The sequence below is a fragment of the Tauraco erythrolophus genome, chromosome 5 (assembly GCF_009769465.1).
Source record: "Tauraco erythrolophus isolate bTauEry1 chromosome 5, bTauEry1.pri, whole genome shotgun sequence".
Classification (NCBI taxonomy): Eukaryota; Metazoa; Chordata; class Aves; order Musophagiformes; family Musophagidae; genus Tauraco; species Tauraco erythrolophus.
Window position 1 is genome coordinate 4166925 of NC_141469.1, and position 26395 is coordinate 4193319.

The window sequence follows — 26395 nt, forward strand, 5'->3', positions numbered from 1 at the left end:
AGGCTCAGATTTCACCATGGATTGGTTTGCTATGACAAAAGAACAGGTATTTTGGTTTGGCTTGGATTTGTTAACTCTGTCCTTAGAGAGTTCAAGTGACTGAGGAGCTTTCTGACCTGCCCTCTCCATACATTCTTCTGGTGCAGATAGCATTTTATAGGCTTTACTCAGCAAAACATGGGAGGGAGAAGTACTTTCCCTTTCCCCAGCCGCCTGCTGCTGTCAGGAGCTGTGTATGTGTTGGTGATGGCAGTGGGGCTTCCATTATAGGTTAGAGTGTGTGCTGGAGTGCAGATTTAAGTAGGTTCGGAATCAAGTACTTGTAAAAGTGCCTCAGTGCAAGTTGAGATGTTCAAGTACGTACTCCTAACTGCTGTTATTTTACTCATTCTCATACAGAAAGTGTAATTTTTGAAAGCTCAACATAGTTAAGTTGGTTTGACTGTAGGATCTTCCTTCCAGATTTTGATTTTCTACCCCTGTGTGTCTGATCAATGTTGATACTAATAAACATTGGATGAATTTGCATGTCCTTTTAGGAGAAAAAATTTTCATCTTCTCTATTCGCGTTGGCTTATATGGAAATAAAATGGCAGAAAATGTTATCCTTAAATCGGAATAGAGAGTTGCAGCTTGAAGGACAGCTTGAAAGCTGTGGGTGACTATCAGACAAGACCTTGTGGTTAGAGGTGCTCTGAACCACATTAACAGTCATGGGAAGTGTGGGGATCTCAAACTATGAAATTAAACTGGTAGTATTAGAAGTTCCAGATGAGGGGGCAAGACTGCTTTGTGTCTATGAAAGAGTCAGCTTATATCCTATGCTCTGAAAGTCACCAGTGCATCCTTTGGGTCTTGTGTGAATAAATATGGGTTTTTCATCTTTGGGTCTTGATCTTATCTTCATTTGTTTAATGTATTACAGTGATAATAATGCAGTTTTGTTTTTAAATATCATCTCAAATGTGGCAGGATCCAGCTTTCAGAGCTGACTTGAAGATCTTAGGGCTGTTCGTTGGCACATACCGTTCGGAAGTGGTGCATGCGGTATCGGTGGACAATACCAGCCTCGTTGTCTCAGTTGGTTTTCCTGCCGTTTAATGCTGGTGCTGTATTGGTACCTGTGTTGGAAGAAGTCTCTTGTCTACCCTTAATGCCAGATGGCAAGGGAGAGGAGGGGAAAAGGCTTATCTCAATGCTACCAAATGCACTCTGAAGCTGAGTGGCTTTCTTGTTCCCTGTGACAACTGCCAAGACATCTTAGAAATGGGGAGATGTGATTAGCTTTCATGGGGCAGCCACACAGTAACTTCAAACTTCTCAGGAAGCATACCAGCCTGTTTTCTGTTGATGTAATGCTTTCGTTTCTCGTTTCAGCTATGAAGCCGTACGCTCCAGCTTTCATTCTCCTGTGGAGTGCCGTTGGGATGGCGAGGGCTGCCAAAATCGTCATTGTGCCGCCAATTATGTTTGAAAGCCATCTTTATATTTTCAAGACTCTGGCCTCAGCCTTGCATGACCAAGGTCACCAGACAGTGTTTCTCCTCTCTGAGGGCAGAGAGATTCCTCCATCTAATCACTATAGACTCCAGCGCTACCCAGGGATCTTTAACAGCAGCTCCTCGGATGATTTTCTTCAGTCCAAGATGAGGAGTATCTTCTCTGGGAGATTGACAGCCCTTGAACTGTTCGATATCCTGGACCACTATTCCAAGAACTGCGACTTGATCGTTGGCAACCAGAACCTCATGCGTGCCCTGAAACAGGAAAAATTTGATCTGCTCCTGGTAGATCCCAATGAGATGTGCGGATTTGTTATAGCTCACCTTCTAGGGGTTAAATACGCTGTCTTTTCCACTGGCCTCTGGTATCCAGCAGAAGTGGGTGCTCCAGCTCCCCTGTCTTACGTTCCAGAATTTAACTCGCTGCTCACAGATCGCATGAACCTATTTGAGAGGATTAAAAATACTGTTGTTTATCTTATTTCAAGATTTGGAGTCAGTTTTTTGGTTCTGCCAAAATATGAAAGGATAATGCAGAAACACAAGGTTCTGCCAGAAAGGTCCATGTATGACTTGGTGCATGGATCCAGCCTCTGGATGCTTTGTACTGATGTAGCACTGGAGTTTCCGAGACCTACGTTACCCAACGTTGTTTATGTGGGAGGAATCCTGACCAAACCGGCCGGCCCTCTGCCAGAAGTAAGGTTTGCTGAGCTTTACAGTAATTTCTACGGTGTCTGGTTGACCTCATATGATGAGTGGTGGTTCTTAAGCAATGGATTTCAAATGGGATCTATGGTCTTCTGTTTTCGATGGGTGAAATAGACCCTTGAAGTCACGGGAAGTAGCTTGGTGTGGTGGGAAGGGAACTATGAGATGCAAACACATCAAAGTGAGGCTTTTGTGGTTGCAGAAAGTATCTTTCGAGTAAGGTGCTTTATGGTTCAGTAGAGGTAAAAACAGCACATGCCGTCTTCGAAGTTGTCTGTAGCTTCGAACCAAGTGTGGGTTGAAGTTGGAAGAAGGGAGAAGGAGTTAATACTGCTTATGCTTAAAGATAACAGTGATAGGTTATACTATGTAATTTTATGGTATTAGTGTTTTTATGGGGATGTTGCTTCCCTTGGTTTGGTAGGTAAAAATATCTTTAAAACTAAGTGTATATAAGGATGAACAAGCTCCATATAGGCCAAGAAGTGGAGATAATGGGAACTGACATAAATGGCACCATTACTGTACTCGGACATGAATTTTTACTGTACGCTTACTGGCCATCAGGTACTGAAATTCAGACTGAAATAGTGAGTGACTGGATTCATTCCAGAAATCCTGTCTGGGCAGAAAAATAATCAAGTTGGATTACTTCAGTGTTCCATGTCACCTGTGATAGCTGGTATCCGAGACAGCTTCTGTTCAGCAACACAGTGGAGTGACAGGCAGCAAAAAACTTCACAGAAAATCATGCCATTTACACTTGTATTTATAAATATGTAAACAATTAGATCTTGAATTGGAGATGATTATCAACAGAAGTTTCTGCCTGGATGATAAATAAGTACGCAGACCTGCAGTGCTCAACAGGTTGTTTCTGAAAATGCCATGTTCAGCCTTGGTTTTTTGCATGGAAACTGCCAGGCCCACTTTTCATCTATGTTAGCCTGCAAATTAGTTGTGGAAGCCTGAGTTTGTCGTTTGTTTATGGGATGTTTTTTTTTCTTGTGTTTTTTTCTTTTCTTTATTTCTTTGCACTGTTGGTTGTGTCTTGACTTAACAGCACCTTTTTTCACCAACTCTAGAAACATCAGACAATTGTCAGATTAGGGCTGCAGGATGTGGCCAGCTGTGCCAATTCCCTCAGCTGTTTTTTGTTCTTTCCCCTGCTCAACTATAAATGCATCTGAGCATAAATGCAGGCTCTTGCATGGCATTCCAAACATGCTAGTAGTTATATCCAAACAAATACTATTGTCTCTTCTCCAAGGCTTCATCAGAGATAACTGTAACAGAGATGCTTCAAACGGGTTCTTCCCGCGTGTACATAAATGTATTTGTGTTTAGAGAGCATCAAGCTGCCCAGATACCCTGAGAAAGCAGCCTAAAGGTAGCTCTGTGCTGTCTAAAGAAGTTCAGCCCTATTCTCTCCAGGAAAACCTTGCTGGCTGGGTTGTTTCAGCTCTTTGTTTTCCAAACTGACATTTTCTTGTTCTGTGAGAAGAAAAATGTCTTTGTTGCATGATGAATTTGGGCACTGCGTCAACACTGTCTATTTTTTGTGTCTGTAGATTGGTCCTTAGGGTAAAAAATTAACTGTCCCCAAAGCAGATACTTTCTTTGCTGTAAAACGGAGTGCAAGACAATGAAAGGAGTAGTTTTCTTTACATATTTTGCTATAGGGATGTGTATGTGTATAGATAAAGAGATCTACATTTGTACACAAATATATGAATCTATATTTGGAGCCTTTTGAGAAGATTGTTCTGTGTACTTGCTAAATTTACTCTGGAACCATAGATGCTAACCAGTTAACAATATCTAACGATGCAAGAAGGTAGAACAGGAAGTCAAAGGTTCGATATAACCAGACTGTCAGTGATGCTGAAATACACCTATAGGTAGAATAGTTGTGGGCCAATACTTAATACAGCGGGAGGATAAAAACCCCTGTAGTTATTTGTGAACTGAGACATTATTTACTTTCTCTCCAGTTGTATCGGGCAATTCATTCCAAGAACGTTCTAAGTGTGGGATTTGATCTAATGTGAGACACAAAGTGAGTGCTTTCATCTTTTATCATGTAATTTGTCTGTGCCTAAACTGTTAATGCATAATCCACACTGGGATGTGTTGTAGGTAAATTATTGGGCAATCAGTTTGATTTTACTGAGCAGTTAGATAAAATTTGTAACTGTTGCTTTATTGTGTCAGATAAAAATTGGAGAGCTAGTGCTGCAGCTGTGTTTAGCTACTGCTGCATCTCTAAGGCAGGAGCCTTGGCTAATTTATTTTCTGCAGCTTTTAGGCTGCTGCATTAAGGTAAGACAGAAGCAGAGCTGGTTCACATTTCTGTGCCGGGCTGGAAATGGTGATGCTTCAGGAGCTGTCTCAAACAAGAGCAGTGTTGCTGCCCAGAGATGATGATGAGAAGAGGGGTATGTGGCTGGACATAACAGCTTTAGCAGCTTAAAGATACTATTACAGGCCATTCAGGTCTCTTCTTCAAAACTGCTTATAAGTAGCCTAGTCTACTTGATCTGGTAGAAAAGTGCTAGGAAAAATCTTTGGGTTTTTTCCAAGTCCAAAATACCTGCTCAACACAAAATACCTAAATTAAACTTTTTTAAAACAAAACTTAACCACCAAAACAAACAAGGGATGCTCTGAAAACAGGGACTGCAGTGAGAAGGCAGCAAGTCTGTCCTGGGAGGGCCAGCCACAGCAGGAGCTGGATTTCAGCCTTGGCTGGGCTGTAGCCCTGGCATGTTTGGTGGTCCCCAGGCACCTCAGCCCCTGCACTGCTGTCTTCTTGGGATAAACGGTTAATTTTTAGGAGGAGAGAGGAGGGTGAAAAGGGAAAAATTTGTTTAACCAACTCAGAAATCCTCTGCATAGCTGAAAAACCTCTAGTGTTCTGCCAATAAGTAGTGTCTTAAAGGTGGAGAGTAATAATTAAACAGAGGAGACGCAAGTTCAAGGCCTTTTTAGGTGTTAAGGGGTGGCTGTTGTTTAATTGTAGGGGCTATGGCAGCTCTGTTTTGTGGTTGTTCAGAGTCTGCTCCTTTTACTTAAACTTTCTTTAAAGAAAAGTTAGAAAAACACAGCTTTAAAGGTAGCACGTAGGAAGGGGTGCTGAATATGTCATTTAACAAACCTGACTCTTCTGCACTGTCGCTGTCCCATCTTTGTTGGTGTTCTGGTTCATGGGCAATCAGAGGGCTTTATAAATCCACCCATCATCCCCACTTAACTGCGTGCGGGTTCCCTTTGTGGAGTATTATTGGTGCAAGTATACGAGGCTTGTTTTGGAGGCTGTTAAGCTGGAAGCTTTATTGTCCCTGCACACCAAATGCTTACTGGTGCCTGATGGGAGACATCGAGTCTGTAGCAGGGTTTGGCCTTTTGGAGGGCTTTGAGTGACACGCTGTGTGGCAGGACGCTCCGGTTGGGGACCACAACAGTCGTAGCCGGTCAGGCTGCTGGAGCATGCGGAGTGTCTGCGCAGAGCCTGTGCCGTGCTGGCACTATGCTCGGGTCCCTGCAGGGACCGTATGTTCGCTGTGCGTCACCTGGGAAGGGAACTGGCCTTACTGGGGTGTGTCCTTAGTGCCAGAAACCTGCAGTGGCTGAACAAGTGGTTAGCTCGTGTGGCAGGCGTGGATTTCAGCTGAGCTCTGCAGCAGTTACCACTGCAGCACGCTGCCAGTGTGCCTTGGGCTTGCAGCCTGCCCAGATGCCTCCAGTCCTCCTTTTTGCTCTCCCTGTAACGCAGCGCCCCGATGTCCGTCTGTGCTTGGCGCAGTGTCCCTCCACGCGCTGGCAGCGATAGGTGTGCTGAGGAACGGGAGCCAAGAGCCGGCAAGGAGAGGAGTAGAGTGGGTCCTTTGGAGGTCACCTCTCCGCCTGGCTCCCTGCAGCGCCTTGCGGCATGGGCAGCTAGGAGACCTCCTTGGTGTAGCAGGGTTAGTCTTGTCCTTTACAGATCAGCAGCACCTCAGTCAGTGACTGAAATTGCTGATGATGGCACATTTCCTCCTGTGCTCTTCTGATCGGTGCTGCAGGTGGATGGGGCTGAGGGGAACTCGAGTCACTGTGTTTCGTCGGGGTGGAAGGTCTGATGGTGGCTTTGCCAAGCTCAGTGTAGGCGATAGGCACCATGCAGTTGGGAGTTGTCTTCTCTGGGAGCTAGCGTGCTTTTTGCTGGTTAAAGTGTGTGTATTTAGAAGGTGCTTCCTGCATAAATAGTGTGCTCTGTAAAAGATGAGGAGATGGTTCATGCGGCTGCACCCTGAACCTGTAAGTGAATAAAATCTTACCTGCGGATGAGACAGAGCACAGGGTTTGTGTAGTTAACTCCAAAAAGCGTCCTTTGAATTGCAGAGAGGACTGTGTGAGCAGAATCGACCTTAAAAGATGCATAGTTGAAGACACACTGAATATCAACTCGTGAAGGTCGTGGCTGACTTAAACTATGAAGTGTGTGGTGTTACCTGGTAGTATTTCTCAGAGAGCTGGCAGTGGCCATTAGGAGAGTAAAAGACTCCTCTGCCTCTTGCTTATTGCAGTTCTCCAGAGCCATCTTGTGCAGCCCAACAAAGCTGGCTTTTCCAAGTAACACGCCTTTTAAGAAACAATGGGGAAACCTCTGCCATGTGACTCGGTTGATAGGTAGTTAGGCATTAATCAGCCTGATAAGATATGTCCTTGAATCAGGGTAGAAACAGGATGGGTGCTGCAAGCCTTGGGAAACACCCTGTCCTAGTTGAGGAGCAGATGGGGCTCTGGAGATGAGCAGGTGTCTTCCCTGCAAGAAAAGCTGCTAAACAGTGTGTCAAAAGGACTCTTTTCCATCAACCAGGTGATGATGGAGGTGCATTTGGATGTAGGTTGGATCCTGTGGTTTGGATGTAGTTGTACTTGAGATCATCTGTGTCAGTGTTGACCAAAAAATAAAAAAAAAAATCTCAAACCAAAATGCTATATACTCTGTAGTTTCTATGTTGAGCTGCTGCTTTTTCACATGTGCAGTTTTTGAAGTTTCATCATTATCTCTGTGTAACACCATTTTTTTTCAATGCTCATCCTGAAGGTGGTACTTCGGTCTGAATGCCATTTGTCATTGCTAGGAACAGGGAAACAAATGATGGTTTGTTGTTCATTCTGAGTAAATGAAATCTATGCTACAAAGAGTGTTCACGTTGCAGAATGAGAAGCTGTCCTTTCAGCCATAGCTGTCAACAGACAGTAATTACAGTAACTTGCTCCTCCCTGTAGGTCTCTTATCTAATCTTGTTATTATGTAGATCTAGATTTATGTAACAAATCGGTGGCTTTGAAATATCTTCACTGCAAGTTTTGTGTTTTTTTTCTGGGACTTGCTGACTTTTGTATGTTTACTAGGCATGTGTTAACTGATACTGGTATTTCCCTTTCAAATTAGGTGGAAGAATAAAGACCTTTTATTCTTGAAATCAGCATTTTCTCCTTCGTTCCAATTCAAGGACCCCATCTAGAAGCTCTTGCAGACTTCAGCAGTAGATTTCGGCACATAGCATAGCACTGTCATTTTCTTTTTTTTAAGTCTGGGGAACAGTTCTTATAGAGCTACTTTTGACAGTGAATTTCTGGTGACGTGAAGCAATTCTAGAGCTGTTTTAAAATGCATGTGATGGTCAAGTGTAGAGACAGAATGTCTTTTAAGGATGATGAGGCACTGGGTAAATTCTGTGCTGATCCATATGATCATGTATTTTGGCTCTGAAATATAATTCCACATAAAGCTGCTTCTGCCCCAACAGTCTGTTTTGCTACACAAGTAAGAGTTGTGTGAGCTCTTCAGGTACCCATAGCCATAAAACTGCTGTAGTTTCCAGCCTCAGATGGCCCAGTATGGCTTGGTTCATGAACCATGTCTCTTCCTGTTGTACTGCTGCATTTTAATTTCAGAAATATACATGATTCAGCGTCTACCTGTGCAGCGTAAGACACAGGGAAAAGGATGCAGGGCTGATTTCAGAAGTTGGTTATCTCTGGTAAAACTTGGTCAGGAAGGCAGGTCTTCCAAGCAGACATGCCAAATGTAAGGTGGCATCCAGCTATCTGATGAGTGAGCACCAGACCTTTTCAGCAAGCCTGTGCTGTCCATCCAAAAAACCAGTGTACTTGGTTCATGGAAAGAAGTATGAGACGGTTATTTAGTCCACTCCAATGATTGTGTGTATTAGGATTGGAGAATGGTTAATATAAACTATATAATTTAATGGAAAGGTTAATGTAAGCTACTATTATGAAGAGGCTGTCTGGTATTAAATATTCTAGTTCATCATTTTTGTATTGGAGTGCACAAATGAAGGAGACTTAGTCACTCTGGTTGTGTGCTGATATTTAACTGTGAGGGTCACTTGCAAGTTTTTAAGACAGATTTCTGAGTAGGACAAATAATGAGCTAGTGCTTTTCCTATGGTCTACTCTAGCACACTGTAGAGTAATTCGAGATTATATGGAGAAACAAAACATAGGAACTTATTTCCAAAGGCTTACTTTTTTCTGTAGTCTTTGAATGTGCTTGAGTTTGAACACTGTTTGTGTAGTCTGAGACACTGGGACGTGTTCAAAGCTGATGTTTAAGACCAGACAGCCTTATTATTAATATTACTCAAGTAAAAAAAACACCTTTGTAATCAAGCTGACTGTTCTTTCAGATGTCCTAGTTGCTTAAAGGTTATTTAAGTGAAATGGATAGCTCGTGTTTGGCTAGTAATCTGCTTGGGCATTTATATACTCTGTGCCTGGCTATCCGTGTTAGACAGCACCCACTGTTTTGGGGGGTGAGGTGTCTGTGGCAGGGGCCTCCTGGAGAGCATGGAGGCTTCTGAGTAAGACATGAAGGTGACAGATGGGGAGAAGGGACAGTCCCATGTCTGTCTCCCTGCCCCAGTGTTAGTGGCTGGGAGCAGGTGGTACGGAACCTATTCTGTGGTGGGGCTTCAAGCACCTCTAACCTGACCTTTGAGGAGCGCTGAGTAAATCAGTCATGTACCTTCAGCTTCTCTGCCTAAAGTAGTAATGCCATTCTCCTTAAAAGCTTACCTTCAAGGAAATCCTAGTTTCAAGGAGGCAATTCCTGTTTGGCTGAAACCTGCTGTACACCAAGTTCTTCAGTGCCCAGGTTCAGTGGATGTACTTCACAGATGACCTGAAGTGAACTTGTCTTTCATATCCTGACAGTGAGCTGCTTGTAGGTCGCAACAGCACCTTGAACAGAAGTGTTGGTGTTACCAATGTCATCCTAATATCTTTATTTTTTTTGTTTGTTTTTTAAAACTTCGGGGTAGAATTACTTTTTAAGACGGCAATACCCTTCTGGAACTGAATATTAACCTTCACCCGCTGTTTTGCAGGTTTCACCTGCTAAAGAGGTGAAAAGGGGGAATTGCTCAGTGGGTGCTGGTGTGGTGCTTGGTCTCTCCGTGCTTTTTCAACAAAGGTGAGGGGCCATGCATGCACCTGGATGGGACGCTCCTAAGATGTTGAGTGCAATTCTGGTCACCCCAGTGGAGTGGAGGTGCAGAAGAGGAGGTTAGGGAAGCTTTATTGAAGGATGTGAGATCTTAACACTGAAATGGAGGCGCAGAGCCAGCTGATTTTAAGCTGCTTAAAGGAGAGGTGATGCCTGATGGCCTGTTTAAAATACATAACTACTATGTAAAAATATATATTGTGTGCATACATACATGCATATATATATAGGGGGGTGTGTATATGTATAGATATATATATTTAAAAATATCAAAAGAAGAGGGAAGGGAGGTGGTAAGCTCCAGGGAGAAAAAAACAACTCTTTGATCTGAAAAGGAAAGGAAGAAGAACTTGCCATTTTTAAATCAAAGCTGCGGGTTACAATTATATCTGCTACTATCTGCAGGGCACAGGTGTCATACTGGAACAATGAAAGGAAAAATTCCCCTAAAAATCCCTCCTAAAATCATTTTATAATGTGGATTTATGGATGGGGCTGTAGGTCACTATCTGTAATGCAGAGGTCTGGATTTAAATTTCAGCTTTTCAGTTTTCTTCTTACTGTATTCACTGCAATTTAATTTGACCTGATGTTCTGTAGACAGAATAAGTAAAAAAGGTCTCCTTACTTAAAAGTGTCTGTTCTTAAGTGTTACTTGTACGGCTTTTCTCTTACAGATGCAACTACTGGAACTGTAGGAGGATTGGCAAAACCTCAATGTGCATTTACATTTAACAATCAAACCCTTCTGTGTATACTAGTGAGTTACGTGACAAGGCTTCAAGCTTAGCAAAGTGAATTTTTGGGGTATTTTTCTAACAGACTATTGCCTCTGGGGTAACATCAGCCAACTTTTTAGTCTGAATCCTGGATTTGAGGATATCTCTGCTGCGTCTGCTACTCTATGCAGCGATTTTGAATAACCTCTCTTGAAGGTTAAGCTTCTTACTTTCGACTACCTTCCATTCATTTGCAAGGCGAGGCTGCTTTCCCAGGGTGCTTGCCAAAGGTCCAGTGAGTAATGGATTTTTGACGGCAAGTGTTGCATCGGGAAAGTCCTTGCGTGGCAGTTTTCTGGTTGACCTCTAGTTTTAGGCAGACTGTGTTCTCGGAGCCTTCATTGGATATGCCTGTAACTCTAGAGAGGGCTGAGATGCAGGAGAAAAGACAAAGGCTTGTGGTGCTGTATTGCTTGCCTGCATTTCTGAGTCTGAATTTAATTCCTCTTTAAAGTTAAATGGACCTAAACATTCTCTTGGTATTGCATGTCAAATGGGAAAAGGCAGTGGAGGTCAAGGGTAAGAAAATGCAACTATTGAGACATTGAAAAGGTTCAGAGGGCTTAGAAGACCTTTTTTCATTCCAGGTGCGTTTTGTTAGGCCAAATATGCAGTGTATATATATACTGGGTAATTAGTGAGAAATATGAAATGAAAAAGTCTATTTCAACAGGAGTGAATCTGTCTAATATTATTGAAGCAGCAATTGATCAAAAGCGTTGTTAGATTAATATGTGATGACAGTGCACTTAGTCGTGCTTGGGGTCCTAATAGAACACAGTTCAGGTCTTTCAGTTAGTTTCTCAACTGAGAGCGTTAGTGTGGCTTTACCCAGCAAGAAAGTTTAGTCCAATCCCATAATCTGAGTATACTTTTTATAAAGTCTGCACAGTGTTGGCTTTGGAATTGTCTTAATCTATGCTAATATAAACTACAAAATATGAAAACTAATATCAATTAGCTGCACGGACTTTGCATATGATAGATCTCATGAATAGAATAAGATGGATCAGCATTTCCATAGGCTCAGGTCAGCCAACATCAGTATGTGCAGGGAAGACAAGCTAGAAAGCTGGTTGAGACTGGACAAATACTGTGCTTTTTCCGTTTCGTTTTTAGAAGTCTGTGTGACTTCAGACAGCAGAATGAATGGAGAAGAGAGGGGAGCAGACCAGAAAAAATAGATTGAGTTCAAGTTCACAACAGAGGAGGTTGGTGGCTGACAGTGACTTGTACCTGAGGAAATAAAACAATTAACCTGCAATTAATATGAAGGGGAATAGTGGGGTGGGGAATGATCTTATCCTGGTTGGGAGCAGCATGGCTGCTGTTGAGCAGTCTGAGCCTGATAGGAGAAGAAACAAACCCTGTGTTTGCCTCGTGGCTGTGGTTTTTAAAAGGCAGGAATTCAGTTAGTGGAAAAACAACCTTCAGAGGGTGACATGGACGCTGGTTGATGCAGAGATGTTGGGCTGAGCTGGCAGAAGGCAGCCGGATGTGTCGAGTCAGGGAGGTGTGCGCTGTCCTCTGCTCGGTGTGGGTGGGTGTTCGCTGTGGTGTCCATGTCCTTTGCTTGTTAGTGGAAATAAAAAAAACCCACCCCACTCTATTTTTGCTTGTAAACTGATTTACCACTTCACAGCAAGCAAATCCCAACAGCATGCTTTCCCTGAAGCAGTGGCGTTTCTCTGGGTTCGCTGTAGGCTGATGTGTTAGGGAAAACTCTCAGATGGTACGTTAGGGCCCTGTTGGAGCAGTGATAGGGAAGGGTTGTCTAACGGCATCTATGTCATCTTCAACTGTGTGTGCTGAAATGTTGTTTTTAGTAAAATCTGAAATGAAGTTAAAAATGTATTAATATAGCTTTTAAATATTTCATGTGAGAAGTACTATTTAGAAGAGTCTAGAAAAGTTAGGATGCTAATAAAAAAAGGCCTGTTCACCTTTCTGTTTATTTATCAGTGAGTCTCTCCTTTCTGAAGATGGCTTCGTGTGGCTTCTTATTTATTTATTTGGAAATAGATCTGGGTTTGTCTACTCGAAGCAGCATTTTGCAGTAGAAGTTGCATAGTATGCCTGTGCTCTCCATGGGGGAATGGTGGTTTGAGACCATATTCAAAGAACAGACACTTGTGCTATCCCGCATTTGAATCGAGCAGCTGAACAGGGAAAGCTTCGGATATTAAACCCGGTTATGTTTGTACTTGTGTACTTTGTTTATCTGAAACAAAGCTCAGTATTAGGCACCACTGGTTACTGCCAGCTGGGTCCTCGCTCTGCGGGCACAGCTGTGCATTTAGCATCTAAGCCTGCTAAGAATAGCTAATTAGAAAATCAAACAGAACAAAGCTCACATAGTAGGGTGGGCACAATAGCATTCCTGTCTGTGAATGGTAAAAAGATTTATTTTATTTTTATTTTTTTATCCCTCCCCCCCATGCCTATAGTACAGATGAGATGAAGAAGTGCTTATTTTCCTTATGCAAGCACAGGGAGAACCTCAGTTGAAGACCAGTGCATATTCCAAACCTTTCACTCTTCAGTAACAAAATGTCATGGCAATCATTACCTACAGGCAGCCGAACTCGGAAAAGAGACCAAGGCAAGGTCATTGTGTCTGCTCCCGTACACAGCTCTGGAGTACATGCTGCCCCCCTGGAAAAAGGAGAAGCCTGTTTAGGCAGAGTGTGAACAGTCTATATGACCAACTCACGGCAGCTTTTTAAAAGGAAATGTGTAACTTCTGAGAGGGGCGAAATGGCCACCTGGCCAGTCTGCCACGGGGAGAGGTGCGTGCCCAGGGAAGGCAGGAGCAGGCTCTGTCTGACCGCCTTTGCTGCTCTGTGCCAGTGCCATACCTCTCCGGGACATGTGTAAGGGTGATTAATGGTCACTTAATAAAAAGATTTAGAAAGCGTACCTGATACGGAATACCGTTGAGGACAAATCAGTACTTCTTCTGGGACTTGATGTGCCGGGATCAGTCCGTCAACATCAGTGAAACTAGAGATGGGAATGAACAGGCAGGGAGCTTCAAAAGACAGTTCATTGTTCCAGTCTCTTTGTCTTCCACTGTTTTGCCCAAAGAACATGCATTTCCATAGTTAACATGGAAATGGGCAGAGGCCTGACAGGGTTTGGCACTGTAGGAGTTGCAGCTCCCTCGAGCATTTCATACCTTAGCATGGTTTGATTTCTTTCTTTAAATCACTGGACTCCATTGAAAATGGTAATTAATTCACATATGTATTTGATGTTTTGTTGGTGCTTTATATAAACTTGTAGTTGGATGAAAACCACAATTGAGTTCAGAAACAGGTTTTCTGTCTTTGACACGGGCTAACCCCATCTGAGGTGGTACTGTGCCTGGTGAGAGGCTGGGCAAGGAGGGGAGCCATGCGTGGAGCTGTAGGTGCTCAGACTTATCCTTCAGAGGAGCCTCGCTGCTGGCTGTGGAGATGGCCTGCAGAAAACAGCCTCCCTCCTTCCTCAAGTCATTTTGGCAAATACCTCTACTATCCCAGACTTTTCAGCTATGTTTAAGCCTTGTAAAATTTGTGGAAAAATCCTGATATGCAGCAATGTGTCCAGCTTAATGCTTGATTTATGTCAGCTTATTTTCAGTGTGAATTTACAAAGAGGAATAATTATGTTTTCAATATTTCTTAAACTACAAGTTATGTGAGCACCTGATATAAGTTTTTTTTTTTCAAAAGTTGATGGAGAAAAGGGGGTTACAATTGTTAGGAGTTGGATTCCTAGTTTGGAAGGAGAAAGCCAAGGCTCTGTTTCTAAGCTGCTGGTCAGTTTAAGTTTGCAGATTAGCCTCAGCAAAGCAGTATTGTCTGCTGGCTGTGCTAGGACTGCAATAAATTGAGGCAGGAGTGCTTATTTCTCCGTAACAAACTGAAAATACTTACTTTTTTGGGGAAAAAAGTGATCAGGTGCTCTCAGTCATGGAACGAGAACCATTTAAAGCAGTGCTTGTCTTTCCAATGTCTATGTAAAGTCTGAATTAACTTCCAAAGTCAAAGGTGTTTCCTTCTCACTTTGGTGTTGAGTTGAAGTTTGAAGAAGAGTTTGAGGAAGGCTTAATCATGTAGCTTATCATGTAATAACCCCCCTCCCCAGACGTTTGCTGTAGGTTTACACTTGAAAAGTGGTAATTACAAATATTGTGTATCTTTTCCTTACATTGAGAAAAGGGCACTGAATTTGCAGTGAAGCTGACAGTTTTTTAAAAAGGGCACAAGGAGGTCGCTTTGCTGCTGCAAGCAAGGAGCTGTAAAATGCTACCTGAACAGGGAATGCCACTTCTAATGAAGGCAGCTCTAATGACTCATCCTGACTAAGTGCGTTTTCATATGATGTGTAATCAGATCAGTGAGACAGAAGGTGCTAGAGGTCAAAAGTGTAAGTGGGTTTAGGAAAAAAAGGGGTGAATTCCTAGGGAATGAGCCTGGATGTCTGTGAAGCTCCTCAGGGTGCAGTGTAGAGTGGTGGTTTCATTGAGGCTGGTACATGGGGAGTCGGGGCCAATACTGCCTTTGTGAATGGAAGGGCAGGAAGGTGCCTGAAGGCTCCAGCGGCTGGATGTGCTGAAATTGTTGGCAAGTTAATTTGTCCTGTGGCATCCATGTGTTCTCTTCCACAATTGGAGTTCCGCAAGAATGGCTCAAAGCTTGTATTTTGCACTGCTTGTCCTGCATTAGAGTCACTGCCGTGTGCTTCCTGAAGTAAACGTGAGGAATGTGTATGCACGCATCTAGTGATGCGCATGGCCATAGTAATAATGCTCAAGTGTTGTCTTTCATGTGCCAAGACCACAGCCTGAGTTTATCTGCTGTGAGAACTGCTTCTATACCTGTGTGCCCCATGAAGAACTGGGAAAGCAGAAGAAAACACGGAGTCTTTGTGCTATGGCCCAGCTAGTTGTACTGGGATTTTCAGATCTACTCTGAAACACAAAACCTATGAATGCTACTCACTTGGATTCAGTTTCATTAGATCTTCAGTTTAGAAAGTCTATACTAAAAAGCTATCAGGAGAAATAATTCCAAGATGAAGGAACTGTAGAAAAACGGACTCCAGCAGGTCATGAACTCAGGGAGCTCTAAAAGGAGACAGTGTTAAGTCCCCTGTTCTTCATTTGCTCATTTCTACGTAACTCTTGAGTTTTTAGCAGTGCTTAATGATCCCCCTTAATTAAGGCTGTGTTATGCTGGGAGTTACACAGATGTATTTGTGGAGGACCCTTGTCCTGACAAGTCTGTAGCTCATTTTCTGCAGCGCATGGGTGATACTGATCTCCAGCACCTGTCTGAGGAAACAGAATGGAAAGGGGCTGTGGATCATAAGGCAGGTGATTGTTACTACCAGCATGATGTAAAGCTCAAGTAAAATTAGGACAAATCCAGGTGGGGGAAAACACTACCTTTCAGTTGATGTCAAAATACAAGCAGCTGAGTTGACACTCTTCTGAATCTTCTCAAGGTTGGCATGAGATGTTTTTGACCCTGAATCAAAATTATGTCTTTACTGATTTAGCGTCCTAAAAGAAACCTCAGGGACTACTTCAAATTCTGTTGCTTTTGATTTGGGCTGGCCAGGCATCATCCAGCTCTGGTGTGGAAGTGGGTGGAGGCTGTTCTGTCTGAGCAAGTCCGTGCCTGTTGCACTTGTGTGGGACCAGGTCTGATTTGTGCCTGAGCAACTCTGAGAATGGCCAACCTTGCTTCACTTGTCTCTTCCTTGTGTGGCCCTGTCTGTAGGGGAAGCAGGTCTGATTTCTCAAGTGGATGAAAATTTTTCCATGAAGACTTCTGGGGCTTGGATCCCAGTTGGACAGCTTGCGAGTGTGCGTTTGTGCGTTGCTGCACTTAGGAAGTGGGTCGGGAGAGGGAGCACTTGGATAATAAGCTTCAGTTTAATATGAAATAAACCAGTTAGTGTTCTGTTGATTTTTATTTTATGTAATCCCATTTAGTATGGCAAACAAATTTTGTCTTTGAAGCCTGATGGCAGGATCTTGTCTTGCCTGTCAAGATTTCACGTTCCCCTTTGTACACGTTGCGTTTCACTGAAGCAGTGGGATGACCTTGGAAGGGAAGGGTTGTGAAAGTTTGGCTGTGAAATCAGCCGTAATAACGCAAAGCAGGTTGCTTTGCTGTTGCACAACAATAAAATGCAGAAGCCTGTTTGTACGGTGAGTCTAATTCCATGTTACATACTGAAGGTCCGTTCTTTTTTTGCTCTACATAAAATTCTAAGTACATAATAGCTGTATGTTATTATACATGGAGATTTTTCAATGCTCTTTTAGAAATTCCATTATAAGGAAATATTTTATACCTCCTCTGTGTAATGATGTCTAAGTCTTCTGTGAATACATCAGTGTTGTGAAGACTCACAGGTTTTCTAATTGAGCACAGAGGAGCTGTAACCTTGGGAGCTGTTCCCCAGCTAGAGCAGACTGAGCTACAGGAGCAGACACTGAGTGTGTGACCAAGTGTAAGTAGTCACAGGTAGGACTTACTGATGCTGAGAGAGAAATATTTGAGCAATAAGGCCAGGTTTTTAGAAGTGTTTGTCCTTATTAAAAAGGAAATGTGTCTCCAGCTGGGCTTTGTGCTACATCATGACTGTTTGGGCCCCACAGTTCAGCCAGTTTTCAGTCCCACCTCTGGCCGTTTCTGTGGCCAAGACCTCATCAGTTGGAGTGTGGGCCTGTGGTGTGAGGCACTGCTGAAATCCTTACTTAGGTCCAGGTAAATAACATCCACTGCTCCCACCAAGCCTCACTAAGCCAGTTGGCGCACTGTAGAAGGCTATCAGATTGATCAAGCAGATTTTCCCTCTGTAAATCCATGCTGACTGATCCATTCATCGTGTCCTTAAGATGTTTGGAAATGACCTCCCAGATTATTTGCTCCATCACTTTCCAGGGACCAAGGTGAGGCTGAGCATCTGGTTTCCACGATCCTCCTTGATGAAAATGCAAGTGACGATTACTTTTTTCTTTCTCATCCCACAGTCTACAGGAATCTCCTCCAATTACCCTGACCTTTCAAAGATAATCAAGAGTGGCCTTGCTGTGACATAGGCCAGCTCCTGGTCACCTACTGGCACATCTATTTTCTATGTAATTTTAAACAACACATTAGAAATAGTTCCAGATCTGACTAGTTGAAACACTAAGTAAAAGCAACTACAGTATAATTACAGTTGCAGCATGCTTTAGGTCTTTAATTAAAATTCAAGGACAGACTTGAAATAAATCACAAAACCACTTGGCGACTTTGATGTCAAAAGTTCAGCCTACAATAAATGATTCAGCTTTCAGGCAGGTCACGGACGCTTTCCCCTGCTTTCCCTTCTTAACCATCCCTCCACAGACATAGAGGAAGAAAAAACTGGAAGTCAAGTACACTGGAAAAGGATGAAAAAAAATGATAAAATGTGTGTTCTAGAGAAAATGGAAGTCCCTATTTCACTGCATAGCAGGGACTGGTGTACAGCCCCCAGGATAATGTGCAGGTTTGCGCCACGGCTGCTGGGTTTTGTGGCAGCTTTGGTGGTTTTGTGCTCGGATCCGACGGCGCAGTGGTACTCTGTTATGGTCTGGCCGGCTATTTATGACCAGGACAAGAGGCGCATTGTGAGCGGGGCTCTTCATTTTCCTTTTACTCATTTTCTATTGCTGCACTGGTGTTGAGCACGCTTACGCTGAAATTCAAGACCAGAATTAAACCATATCATGCGAGGTTTGAGATACTCTTCAGGAGACTGACATAGACCTGTATGTCAGTGGAATAATTTTGCAGTTTTCACTGCCACCAATTCCATTGGAAAAATAGTATTTAACTCCATGTTTGCCAAGGCAAAGAGTACACTGAGGCTTTTAACTTTTTCCTCCATCTTTTCTTTTTTTTTTCCACTGAAGCCAAGTGACATTGTTCTTGTGTCTGAGAAGTGTTTAGCTGGCACTGCTGCTTGCTCTTGTATACTAGGATGGCTTTTCCTCTGACCCTGCAGAGCTCTGCTGTCCTGGCAGCTGTCAGTAGCGGGGTCTGCTGGCATGCCTTGTCACCAGTGACACAAACCTCATTTCCATCAAGTCTGCCCTGGCATTTGGATGTTGTGGTCTCCTTTGCAAGTTAAGTGGAGCATCACGTGTGAAGGAATTATCTGTGGCTGGACCCAAGGCACCGAGGTGTTCAGTGCAATGGAACACTGGACCAGCTGTGGTTGTGCGGAGGGTGTTCCCACCAGTGACCGTGTGTGGGCTGAGCATCTCCTGGCGAGAGCCCCAAGCCCCTTCTGTGCAGCAAGAAGCTGTAAATTGAATCTCACAGTGTGGTTGTCAGGTCACCTCCAGGAGATGGATGCTGGTTCTGCTTTCAGAGTGTTTCTGAGCAGCTTGGTACTGCAGACCTTGGCTTTCGGCATCGATGCCTTTCTTGCCTGAGTTGAGGCAGCCCTTGAATTGAGGGAGTCAGCAAAAATTGCGTTGCAAGAGGCTCAATTTCAGAATAGTTACAGGAGGAGGATGAGCTGAAGGATGTAAAGGGCTTTGACCTCTTTTGCATTTGTGTATATTTAACGTATTACTGGTAACTTTCTGTGGAAGAGGCACAGTTAGGTCAAAATAAGATCAAGTACATAGATCCAAGAAAGAGGGACATCCACCTTGTACTTGCCATACACATGCAATATTGTTCCTTTCTCCTTGAAATATTAGAGCAGTGGAAACAAGGTGTTTTTTGAAGCTCTAGCTTCTTTCAAGCTGTGTTTATTTTTTTTATGTAGATGAAAGAAAAACAACCCTTTTGAGGGACTCTCACTTTCTTTAAGGCTAGAAATCACACAGTTAAGTCCCAGACTGCTTCCTTATGTCCTGTGCTGTACTTCCAGGCTGATGCTATGACAGATCTGTTTATATTTTGCTGAGTGAAAGTGTAATGTGTTAACTTGTGAATGTGTCAACTGACCAGTTGAGAACAAATTGTCTTAGGATACTGATTGTTAATATGGAAACTAAAACCTGGGAGTTTTGCTGCTCACAGCCTGTACCCTGGATTCTGAATCACGGAGTCATGGTAGTCAGGGATTGCTAAAATGTTCATGACTTGTGAGATTTGGCTTGTGGTTGGTCCCTATGTTACTTCACTCTTGTTACTGTGTAGTGTTTGTTTAATCTGTTTGTGGTTTACCTGTGCTTCTGAGATGCTGAGTATAAATTTTCACTTCAACAGGATCTCCAGATGTGGGTGAATGGTGCTAACGAAAATGGTTTCATCCTGGTCTCATTTGGAGCTGGAGTGAAATACTTGTCGGAAGATATAGCTAATAAGTTAGCCCATGCTCTGGCAAGGCTGCCTCAGAGAGTTATTTGGAGGTAAGTGCAATGATAGAGGCCCTGGGGGTGACGTGAAGCATGCCTGCTTCCTCTTGTGCCATCTTGATCTGGAGTTGCAGAAGCTGGAATTGAGACAGTCTGGGTTGCACAGAGGACGTGACTCTTTCGAAAGACGCTCTTTGTGGAAATGTTGCAGTCCCCTGGTAATAAGGAGGAGCAATGGTTTCTGTGGCAGAGTGAGGCACAGGTTATACCCTTATGCCGAGTTTATATCCTGGAAGGATTTAGGACAGTGAAAAGAGTCTGAGGTTATAACATGGGTGACATACTGTCATCATTTCTGATGAAGAAGCCACCCTAGGGAGCAGGAATGACATTCTGCTGATTTAATCTTAGGTTTTCTTTCTGCTTTATCATCTTTATGCTCCCTTTTTTTGGCCTCTTCTCTTCTATGTGTAAACATAGACTTTCATAATTGCTTTTCTCACTTTTCTTTTTCTGTGAGAAACTGGCAAAATAAAAACCTGCAGAAGAAAAAAAAGAGTAATAAAGTAATAAACTGTCTTGGCTTGAAAAACATCTTGAGTGGAGCTCTTACTGCAGAAATCCAAGAGCTGTGTAGTCAGTTTAGCTTTACGTGGAGCGTTGCTCCGGAATACAGTTCAGAGGAGCTCACACAAGGAATTGCTGCCCTGTCAGACTGTGAGTTGCATTGCTCCATTAGTGACCTGTGCCCCACCACCTCTTGGGGACTGTTCTCACCGCTGTGTGTAACTGAAATAGGGAACCCCACTAATGAACAGGGACATGGAAGTTCTTCAGGCTGTGGCATAGAACCTTTGGTAATTCTAGTGAAGATCTCGTTAGGGTTTTTTAGGGTAGAGATGATATACATTTGTTTCCTGTGAAGCCTGCAATGCTGCTTGGCTTGTAGTTAATTGTTAGTCCCAGTTGATCTTACTGCTTTACTTCTGTTTTATCCTTTTATCATGTTTTCCCTGGAGTGTTTTTCTGTAGGAAGTATCCACTTTCTGTAGTAAATAAATCAATTTTAATGGATGTTTCTTGGGGATGGCTTTTTTAATGCCAAAGTACCAATCTCAGTTGAAATTTTCTGTTAAAATTTTTAATTTTCCTTGCTGGAATTTCCTTACCAATGCTTTTGTATGTTTTTTGGTTTGTTCTATTATCTGCTGAATGTTCTTTTGGTTAAGGGAACCCACCTGCTGTTTGTTTCCATCATGATTTGTGGAAAGACATGTAGTCCCTGGGACTAGGTGTAAGCTGTGGTCTTTGGGAGAGCTGAGCAGGTGGCTCTCAGTCACCCCAGTGGGAATGTGAGATGGAAAATGAAATACCTAAATCTGAAATTACAAGTCCCACTTTTTTGTTCTTGGGATCATGGACCTACAATCTGTGTTGGACACAGGTGGTTGTTATACTCAACCTTGCTGCAAATTTAATGTCTGCCACTTCTTGGCAGTTGTATGTCATGACGTCAAATCAAGGAAATCTTGGTAGTTCTTTATAGCCTTCTGATTACGGAGTACTAGTTAGAGCCAAAACCAGTCACATAATTTATTTGCTTTTATATAACTTAGCATAAATAATGTAGGCTTTTTTGAACTTATGGAACATACAAGCCAGTTGGAAAGATCTATGGCTTGCTTAATTTGGAGTATGTGAGTGATTCTTCATGAAGTTAGTTTTAATGCTCTCTGATAACCAGAATGTTTTGAAGCCATTTGATGGACTTGTCACACAACAACTCTACCCTCTAGTAGTCACAGGTAATTTTTTCCCTCTTTCTTTTCTGTTTAGAATATAGCTAACTTCCTATGTTAAGTGTATATAACATCATGTAAATTAGTTTGTACTTTGAGCATGTTATGAGCTAAACTTTTCCAGCAGCCTCAGGTGAGCCCGAGATGGTGCAGTTGGGTTTTGGGCAGTTGAGCAAGTAAGAAAAATACACCCATCTCACAGTGTGATCCTTAACTCTTCATCAATAGCTTCTTACCTCTCAAGCTGAGCTTCCAGCCTTTCCCTTCCTGGTATTAGAAACTCCTTTTGAAAGAAGATGACAGTTACCAAGAGCTACAGGAGATGGGCCAACTGGAAGGAAAGGGGTAGGGGTTGTTTTTTTATGTGCTCATGAGGGATGTTCTCCATGGAGTTACTTATCTGGTACCAGCTGGAGTTCTCAATAAAGCAATGGACTCTGAACCGTAGAGGGGTTGTAAAACCTGCTGCCAGTCACAGTGGTAAGTTACATACACTTTGAGAAGGAGCTACGTTGCTGTTGTGTTAATACAAAAACGTTGCTGTTGTGTTCATACAAAACATGGCATTTCAAGCCAGACTGCTAGGAGACCTAATGATGAAAACAAGAATTTGGAAGTTACTAGCTATTTACATCATCTTCATTGAGCCTATTCTATTGTCTTGTGATAGTGAGTAAACAGTATCCCTATGCAACTGCAAATCTGCTGAAGGCTCATGGATGGTTTGGCTTGATTATCTGGTTTGATTTCATCAATTTTGTAGGTCTAACTCAGTTTGCATTTGATTTCATTGTTTTAGGTTTTCAGGAAACAAACCAAGGAATTTAGGCAACAACACAAAGCTTATAGAATGGTTACCACAAAACGACCTCCTTGGTGAGTAGCTATTTTGATCATATATCGATTATTCTCTCTTGAGTTCATGCTGCACTTGGAACAATGTTCTCGTGAATTAGCAGTCATAAAGCTAGGATAACTTCTGTAGTGGAGGTCATAGAACAAGAATGTAGAAATTGTCAGAATTTCAAGATCATAAAATACAACACCTTTATCATGTTAATTATCCCTCCCTGGAAGTAACTCCATTTTTTCCTTAGGTTAGTAGGGTAGAAGGACACAGTTACGCAAGAGACTGTGTGGCTGCATAAATGGGAAAATTTTTTCACTAGGCTTCTATACCATGGAAGTTATGCGGCTTGAGGGGAGAAAAATAATTATTAAAGACAAATAAGTATGAGTTGTCTTGAATCTGCTGTTTTAAGGAACTGGTGATGGTAACTCTTAATTTCTCAGTTATGAAGAAGCATATGGTGTTCACCAGTCTCTTCCTGAACAGTCATAAAACTGAGCATACGAAAATTGTTAACGTGGCATCAAAACAAGCCTTAGGAGTCAGTACATACTGCTGTATATAGACACATTTATTTATTTTGCTCTGGAGAAAGCTGTACTGGAACTTGGACTTTTGTTCCAAATGGATAATAAGGTTTCTGTTTAACCTGAGGTACTGCAGGTTCTCAGGTGCAGAGAATGAAACTTGATGTTCTTTCATCTTGTGGTAAAGACTATGTTAGAGTCTACATATTTTACTTTTTTCTTTCCTTCCCTGTTGAAGGGTAGCTAAATACATGGCAAATCCGAGGGGCCACAGGATATTTGATTGTCTCTGGGATACTTGGATGTTTGTGTGTTCACCAAGCAACTCCAGTGCTACCATGGGTGCTGATGAATGCGCGTGCATGAGTGTCTGTGCACTTCAACTGGAATGTTTATCCTAATGGAGTGATTAGGCAAATGACTTTTAAAGCAGGTTGATTTGTTTTGGTTACTGAATTGCTCAGGGGCATTCTCCTTTTTCCGCTATGCAGGATTGTTATCATTGTTGTCAGATCTTGCTAGCCTGAAGTGAGGCACGTGAAGCTTTACAGAGAATGTAAAATCAGTTTTCCTGTCATTCAATAGCTTGTGTTCATGTGAATAATGAGGCAAAATGAGTGCTCTTAGGCTCATCTGTACTGCTAAACTGGTTGTAGTCACCACCTGCAGCTACTCAGCAGCAAGCAATGTATATGAATTACTCGATTAATTTTACACAACTTGTATCCACAAGACTTGGCCTTGCATTGCCTGTTCCCTCGCTCCTAGTGTGTAAGGAAATCATGTAATGCATGTGGAATTTCAGTGCAGTGGGTTTAAGGAGAACTTGAGAACAAGTTGTATTCATTTTTGCCTTCCTGAATTGCAGCCGTGGAAACATGGTGATAAACATGTTGTACCCAGTTGCTTCAATAACTGTACATTAAGGAATGTAAGTGTTTTTAATCTTCGTGCCTGTTCTGTTTTCAGGTCACTCTAACATTAAAGCTTTTCTTAGTCACGGAGGTTTGAACAGCATTTTTGAAACCATGTACCATGGAGTCCCAGTGGTGGGGATTCCCCTTTTCGGAGACCATTACGACACCATGACTCGTGTGCAGGCCAAAGGCATGGGAATATTGTTGAACTGGAAGACTGTCACTGAGAGCGAGTTGTATGAAGCCTTAATAAAAGTTATTAATGATCCCAGGTATGGAATAAGCAATTGCTCCTTGCTTTTAGCTTAAGTTAGTCTTATGAGATAAATACGTATATACAGAACCTTTGTTCAAGGGGAAAAACAAAGCATATTGGGATTGATTTTTTTTTTTGTATATGGTTGGGACAAGTCTTTGGATAGTTGTCCCATTCCACAAGATGATTGAATTAATTAGGTTTCTGTGTAGGTGCTGAGCTCGTTGCACAGTGTACGCAAGCTCATTTGTTTTTTGCAGCAGTTGCCATGTGAAGGGCAGAAAGGTTATAGAAACAAACCTGTCCTGACTTATTCCTTGTTGCAGACCAGTGTGTCTTTGTGTGTCTCAGTTGCTCCATATTAAGCAGTCTGTCTGTTGTGCTGCCAAAGGGGCCTGGAGCAAAATACACCTGTAGAATTGTAGGGTGGCATGTTTGGATTGTAGCTAAATATATCAATGTAGACAAAAAGGACTCTTGAAGTCTCATGATTTGGTTGTAAAAAAAAAAGATGTTTTCCTTTTCTGGCCAGTAATATCTCTCTTAGGGTCGGAAATGTAGTTTGTTTGTTGCAATGACAATTTTCTAACAAGTTATGATGACTATGAGGACTCCACTCTGTTCTTTCTGAATTTTTTTTTGTTACTCAGGTGGAATAAGTAAAAACCCAATAACTAGGTTTTGTAACTCTTCCTAATTCCAGCAAACAAATATGCTCAGAGATAGTAAAGTACGAGCAGAGTCACTTTAAAAATTTCTTCCAAACTTGTTTTCAACATCTGTGATGTTCAGACTATGTCCAGATGAAAAATAGTGACATTTATTGTATTGAACCAATTGTAATTTTGGAGTGTGGTGCCAACAATGCTTCTCACTTTGATGGAAGCGAAGTCTTAAAGGAGTTCTTACCTTGGCAAAGGAGGAACCTGTAAGGTGCATGGAACAGGACTGCAGCCAAGGGGATTGACTTTACAGGGATCTCCATCAGTTGCATCACCTTTCCCTTGTGCAATTATCCTTAGTAGAAAGGCAAGTCTTGAATAAAGAACCTGTTGACCTTGCAGCTGTGGTGAGGAGGGGAGAGGAGGTATTTGACATGGTTGGCTGCTGGGGATGGCCTGTTGAGGGAAAAATACAAAGGTTTAGGTTGAACTCTGGACCCAAACAGAACTAGTCTGTTGTGCAAGCAAAACCAAGTTTCTAGCTTTATTCTGTGCTTCTCTGCTAATTCAATTGCACAACAACACGAGTGGAGTGTTAGGTTACGTTGCCACTTTACAGTGGGGCGGGCGAATGTGTCTCACTCCATAGGATTCGTTTTGGCTTAGTTAAGATGCACCTCCCTCTTCGTCACTTAGTTGGAGGGTGGATTTCTGCCTGTAGACACAGGAGCCTGCTCATCCTTGAGCTGTAAGGACTGATGTAATGATGGATGATCTGCTGTGTCCAGCCCTCTGTGTGCTGGTGGTGGTGAAAGCCCTGCAGTAATGCGCTGTTTGACCCGAAGAGGCTTAAGTATGTTCATGTGTTTGCAGACTTGCATTGCTCAGAGCGCTGATGACTATTTTTCCTTTTTTCCCTTCTCTTTGTTCCCCACAGCTACCGGCAGCGGGCCCAGAGGCTGTCCGAGATTCACAAAGACCAACCCGGTCATCCCGTTAACCGGACTGTGTACTGGATTAATTACATCCTCCGTCACAATGGAGCCCAACATCTACGTGCTGCTGTTTACAGCCTCTCTTCATATCAGTATTTCTTACTGGATGTTGCCTTTGTTGTACTAGTGGGTGCTGCCTTACTTTATTATGTTTTGGCCAGGATAACAAAATGTATCCGCAAACAAAGCAAACATCTTTGGTCGAGTGATGACCATAGCGCCGTTAACGGACATTACCAGAACGGGATACCCAACGGCAAGTATAGAAGAAACGGCCACATTAAGCATGAAAAAAAGGTGAAATGAGCCAACCGCCCCATGTAAAGTAGTAATGAATCAGATCAGTAATCAGATTTTATCGCTGTAACTTAGTCTAACAACTACTTAAAACCTCAGTAAGCAGTTCTAACACTCCCCTTCAGTATGTAATATTATGTGACAAAATTCTATGGAAGTAAGAAAAGTCGTCAAAAGAAAAAAGCAAGCACAACCTAAAATGGCAAGTATTTTATTCTTAATACTGATGCAGAGA

At 42.6% G+C, this 26395-nt stretch overlaps 1 protein-coding gene across 1 annotated transcript; it reads left to right on the forward strand.

The window, feature by feature from the left end:
* The first annotated feature begins 1289 nt into the window (after positions 1-1289).
* On the forward strand, positions 1290-26169 carry UGT8 (UDP glycosyltransferase 8). The gene is made up of 6 exons (XM_009983197.2): positions 1290-1305; positions 1378-2201; positions 19769-19911; positions 22456-22532; positions 24003-24222; positions 25806-26169. Exons 1-6 carry the CDS (start codon positions 1290-1292, stop codon positions 26167-26169), a joined length of 1644 nt encoding a protein of 547 aa, XP_009981499.2.
* The last annotated feature ends 226 nt before the right edge of the window (positions 26170-26395 follow it).

What these genes read in the sequence shown, in the direction of transcription:
- UGT8 (XM_009983197.2), top strand. An exon ending in CCTCAGAGAGTTATTTGGAG is followed by an intron (nt 19,912 to 22,455) that starts GTAAGTGCAATG and finishes TCATTGTTTTAG; the next exon opens with GTTTTCAGGAAACAAACCAA. An exon ending in AAAGTTATTAATGATCCCAG is followed by an intron (nt 24,223 to 25,805) that starts GTATGGAATAAG and finishes TGTTCCCCACAG; the next exon opens with CTACCGGCAGCGGGCCCAGA.